We start from the raw sequence: 6,207 nt of genomic DNA, 5'->3' as shown, positions 1-6,207 counted from the left end.
ATATGACAGCCAGAGCCTTATCTTAATCGACCCTAGTATGGAGATTATATCAACTAGTTATGATACGCAAAAGTTTTTCTCGTTGACAAATAAGCAATGGAAAATGTGCAGGGAGGTACAATCATATATACTTTGTAAAAATAGTCAACCGATCCATCATAAATCTAAGTCCAATACCTACATGCGAAATTTCGCTCATGTCGAAACCACAGAACTTCCCCGATACTTGTAATATAAAATGTATAATAACAAATGCATCTGTGTGGCTCCCGCAGTTAAATTTTTGGTTATCCTACACACAATCTGAGATAATAATAATATACTGCGAAAATCCAGCCAGAACATTTATTTTTGAGATTTATGGTGTAGGTCGATTGACTATTATCACAGCATGTAACATACACACGTGTATTATTCTCGCAGCTGAGGTGGTCAGAGTAATATCTGATAACCAGGTAACTACGAGTAATATTATGTTTTGCAGGAAGCAAGACAGTTTTGTTGATGATGAAGATGTTGATAGGGTAGTTGATAAATAAATTTGTAGACAGGTGAAATTTTGTGGTTTATTATAAGTTATTCTTCAATAATACGACACAGAGTGACGTGAAGGTGCTTGTTGTGCATTGGAGTGAACACGTCTGAATACAGGCCGTTTTGGCTAACCTTTTTAAAACATTCCTGTCGGAATGTCCATTCCACAATACTACTACCTTAATTTTATCCCCACTTGTTATGTAATTTTCTATGAATTCTGGTGTTAAATTATTTAAATTTAAACTCAAACTTTTATCCAATTGCATAAGACAAGCCGTCCGGAGCACCTCTTTACATTTAAAGATCCGCTTGATTTCCTTCTTTGCCAACAGTAATTCATGAACTTTCATTATTCTTACTTGTTCATGAAGTGGTAAGAGGAGTGGTCTTCCCTCAAGCGTCCGAATTTTGCACTTGTCCAGACTGTTTGAAATGGCTCCAGATATTAAAACCATACTTGTTCTATTCATCATGGAAAACTCAAAGTCCATGATGACGAATTTGACTTCCTTCTAATTCAAAATATCTTAATACATTTAAACTTAACTAATAATATCCTTATTTATTCTATACATAATTATTTTGTTAACTTCCTAAAATAATATTAAAATTTAATATTTTATTAATTTTGTTAATAAATGTTGATTATTTATATTTTACATACTACTATCAAGATCCATTTTCACGTTTGCTACTCGTTTTTTCATTATTTGTTCTAATTGAATATGTACCACCCCTGGATCCGATCTAGAATCTGATCTACCCGGTAATTAATTCCCTTCACTTTTTTGTGGAGTTAGAATTTTACCTAACACTTCTGTATGACTAATAGTTCTTAAAAATTTTTTTCTAACAGTAGCTATAATACTTCTATAATTAACTTATTAAAAAAGTTGTAGAAATAAGATAATTATTGACTAAAATTCTTTTAATCATGTTAAATAATTTAGATGACACGGTACGCAGCGGCAATCAGTACAAAGGTACCCCTGCGACCGGTCTACACTTTTGTCAACCACCACCACGGGTAACGACAGCGCGACACTGTAGACTCACCCTCCACGCCACAAAGGCACAGGGCGAGACGTGAAGGTAAGTCCCGCAAAACGTGTACCGGCGGATTCGCTCTCGCATCGAAACGTCGTCACGACAACTTGTGTCTTTTTCGTACCGCCTCACCAATGACCATTTCGTCGTTTAAATAAACTATATAAATCATTTCGTGTATTTCCTTTGCCACCACTCCACAATCGCGACCAAACCGTCACGGACGGAAACACCACAGCAACGACAGCTCGTGTAAATTGACTCCCCGGCGGGGAATCCAACTTCGACCACACAGCATTTAAGAAATGAAATTATTTTGTGAATATTTTTAAGTGGTTATATAATGAATATTTGAATAATATTGTATAAATATTTTCTGCTTATGATAAAAAAATGTTGTACTATATTATGATATTATAAAAATGTTGACTTAATATTTTTAGTTTCCTTAAAAATGTTAAATTAAAAAAAATTTAAATATTTTGTAGATGTTTTTTATAAACTATTTTCAAATATATAAACTTTTTGGCCAATGATTATAATTAAAATATTTCCTCATTATTTACGACGCTTTTAAAAATATTTTAACAACTGTATTATTTTCCTGAAAGTATTTTTACCATAATTAGGAAATATTTGTATGCAGTATGGGCGGTTTCTCTCGTGACAGGGTTAGTTTGATAACTCAAATAATAATACTTTATTAATGATTAAATTGAAGAAAAGCAATAAAAATATGAATATGTTTTATGTATTTTTTTTTTATTTTTTATTTAAGGTTTCAAATACAATAAGGTTTTATAGCCAACAATCGATTCCATAATTTCGTTACATTCAAATTTTAAAACTCTCTTTAAAGATTTATTTAATTGTTATAGTGAGGTGTCGTTGATCCATTGTTCCAGATATTCACCGTGAGTCAGGGTATCTTGATAAAATCTGTGATGGAACCCACATGATTTTGATAGTTTTGTGCAAGGATTGTATTTTTAATGCTTCGGGCGAGGTTGAATTTTGTATGCACATAGGTAATTGAGGTGATTTCGCTCAGAGTCGCTTAAGATGACGACATTATTATGGTTTGTGGAGAATGAGATTATAGGTTCTATTTCTATTCTATATATTATAGATGATAGTGGAAACTGTTATCTTCGGTGTGTGTAATGATGAAACCGGTTTCATTTGTTATTTTAGAAGCGTCTGTATAGAAGGGGATGTAGTATATGAATTCGTTGTTTATTATTACGTAGAACGTTTGATGATATCAGACATGGGGTGTGTCTTTTTTGTTAAATTGGTATTGTAATATTTGGTAATTGTTTATTTTCGTAGTGAACTAATGTTATATTATGTTGATAAATTATGATAAAGAACTGATATTATTGTTTAAATTATAAAATGAATTGTAGGTAAGAAAACAATTTTTATATGTCTTGAATTATATGATGTATTTTTAAAGACTTTTCCGGGTATGGTCACCTCGTTAAGTTTTTTAATTAGATACTTTAGTCGCTTTAGAAAACGTAATATCACGAATACGTCCTAATTTATACAGATTTCTTCGGCATGTATCGATGTCTAACTTTTTAAATGTGATCGAAGAGGAAACAATTGGTAACAGATATTGAATTTATACGGTATTTATTTGGTATGTGTCATTGTATGCCGCCTTAAAGCTTCTTTAAGAGCAAAACCTCTATTACATGTATCACACTTAAACGGTTTTTCGCCACAATGTGTCCTTGTATGATAAATTAAAGCTGATTTCTGAGAAAACACTCGATCACAGTTATCACATTTATATGGTTTTTCGCCAGTATGTATCCTTGTATGGATCGTTAAATTTGATTTCTGAGAAAACGATTTATCACAGTCATCACATTTAAACGGTTTTTCGCCGGTATGTATCTTTTTATGGCGTATTAAAGTTGATTTTAAAGAAAACCCTTGATCACAGTTATCACATTTAAACGGTTTTTCACCGATATGTGTCGTCGTATGCATTTCTAAAGTTCTTTTAAGAGTAAAAGCTCGATTACATGTATCACATTCAAACAGCTTTTCACCGGTGTGTATTGTTGTATGCCTCGTTAAATGTGATTTCCGAGAAAACGCTTGATCACAGTTATTACATTTAAACAGTTTTTCACCAGTGTGTATCCTTGTATGATATTTTAAATCTGATATCCGAGGGAACGCTTTATCACAGTCATCACATCTAAACGGCTTTTCACCGGTGTGTAAACTTGTATGATATTTTAAACTTGATATCCGCGAAAACGCTTGATCACAGCTATCACATTTAAACGGTTTTTCACCGGTATGTGTCCTTGTATGATTTATTAAACTTGAATAATGAGAAAATGCTTGATCACAGGTATTACATATGTACGGTTTTTCGCCGGTATGTTTCCTTGTATGCGTCGTTAAATGTGATTTCCGGGAAAATGCTTGATCACAGGTATTACATTTGTACGGTTTTTCGCCGGTATGTATCATCTTATGTCTTATTAAACTTGAATAATGAGAAAATGCTTGATCACAGGTATTACATATGTACGGTTTTTCGCCGGTATGTTTTCTTGTATGCGTCGTTAAATGTGATTTCCGGGAAAATGCTTGATCACAGGTATTACATTTGTACGGTTTTTCGCCGGTATGTATCATCTTATGTCTTATTAAACTTGATTTATGAGAAAACGCTTGCTCACAGCTATTACATTTGTACGGTTTTTCGCCGGTATGTGTCCTTGTATGTTCTGTTAAATGTGATTTCCATGAAAACGCTTTATCACAGTCGTCACATTTATACGGTTTTTCACCGGCGTGTGTCCTTGTATGCCTCGTTAAATGTGATTTCTGAGAAAAAGCTTGATCACAGTTATCGCATTTATACGGCTTTTTAACGGTACGTTTCCTTGTATACTTTGTTAATTTGGATGCTGTAGACATTTTATCACAGTTATTATCCAATGGATTTTTCTTTCGGCAGTTAGTTATGATATCAGCAGAATTGCTTTCGCATAAAGCTGTTCCTTCAAATTCAAAACCGTCAACATAATTTACTTCAGTTTTTATTTCTTCATCAATTGTGTTAACTTTCTCTTTAAACGGTTTTTCGCCAATATGTTTCCTTGTATGACAAATTAAAGCTGATTTCCTAGAAAACGGTTGATCACAGGTATTACATTTGTACGGTTTTTCGCCGGTATCTATCCTTGTATGGATCGTTAAAAGTGATTTTCGGGAAAAAGCTTGATCACAGTCTTCATATTCATACGTTTTTTCACCGGTTTGCGTACTTGTATGCTTCCTTAATTTGGATGCTGTAGACATTTTATCACTGTTATTATCCAATGGATTTTTCCTTAGGCAGGTAGTTATGATATCAGCAGAATTGCTTTCGCTTAAAGCTGTTCCTTCAAATGCAAAACAGTCAATACAATTTACTTCAGTTTTTATTTCTTTATCAATTGTGTTAACTTTGTCTTCAGTTTCAGTTCTAAAAAATAAAATAAAGTTTTTTAAAAATGTTACCTACCTTTTATCAAATGAAGGAAAATAACTTTTACTACATAGTACGTATATTTTAATTACGAGTGAGGGTATACCTTATAACCAATTTGTTATTATATTTTTCAAAATATTATATAAAACGTAGGTATAAATATGAACAAACACATTTTTTATTTAAACTATATTCATATACAAATAAACGTATTGTAAATTATAATATGTAATATAATCAAATATAATGTACAATAGTTAAAGCATTTTTTGTGGATAATATGTCCAATGATAAATAGTCAAAATAATGGTTCAATTTTCAACTTCAGTATCCCTTTTAGTGTTAAAATGAGTTTATTTTTACTCAGGAGAGTAGAAATTTAAAATTACGTCTAATTTCTGAAGCACTATAGTATTTGAATCCAGATATTAATTTAAGAAGTAGGTACATTTGAAGATTATTTTTATGAAGGCATCACAATATCATATGCATTCCAGTAAATATAAGATGTTTTATTAATAACAATATGACAGATATAAAGTAGAATTTATGTTGATTTGTTATAATAGATAGTGTCATTTTATGTAAATAAAACAGAATTTGATTGTATAATATTTATAATAGAATTGATTAGGCAAAGTTTGAGTATACAATTTTTCCGTTTCTTTTTCATTAACATCAATTAAAATTGACCACTAACACAGTTAGTACCTATTTCTAATAAGAGTTATTATTATTTTATTTAAACGTATTTTCTGAATCTAAGTATACACAAACGATACTTGTATTATTTAATAATTAATAGATATCATGAGGGTATTTTAACAATGGAAAATAAACCAATTAAAGATATTGCGAATTGTAGAATTAACCCAACAATGAGTCTATTTTTACTCAGAAGAATCGAAATTTAATATTTTAGATTCTGAGCAAAGTGATGAATGTGTTTATTTATTAATTTATATATTATGATTTACAGGCAGAACTTTTTACAATGATGCGTCAAGATGCGGTAGGTCAGTCTGATTTACCAGATAAAATATTATTTAGGAACTGGAGATCGAGTGAATGTCGGCGTATACAGCCTAAGGAATCTAAAGTCTTTTTGCTACAGG

General features: G+C 31.4%; 1 protein-coding gene across 1 annotated transcript; it reads right to left on the bottom strand.

Moving 5' to 3' along the window:
• Positions 1–2,183: 2,183 nt before the first annotated feature.
• On the bottom strand, positions 2,184–5,261 carry LOC103310298 (zinc finger protein 845-like). The gene has a single exon (XM_029491343.1). It carries the CDS (start codon positions 4,918–4,920, stop codon positions 3,226–3,228), a length of 1,695 nt encoding a protein of 564 aa, XP_029347203.1. The 5' UTR covers positions 4,921–5,261; the 3' UTR covers positions 2,184–3,225.
• Between the last annotated feature and the right edge of the window lie 946 nt (positions 5,262–6,207).

Source organism: Acyrthosiphon pisum, chromosome A3 (genome assembly GCF_005508785.2).
Source record: "Acyrthosiphon pisum isolate AL4f chromosome A3, pea_aphid_22Mar2018_4r6ur, whole genome shotgun sequence".
Taxonomy (NCBI): Eukaryota; Metazoa; Arthropoda; class Insecta; order Hemiptera; family Aphididae; genus Acyrthosiphon; species Acyrthosiphon pisum.
The sequence above is the reverse complement of the archived record's forward strand: the minus strand, read 5'-3'. Positions and strand labels throughout refer to the sequence as shown.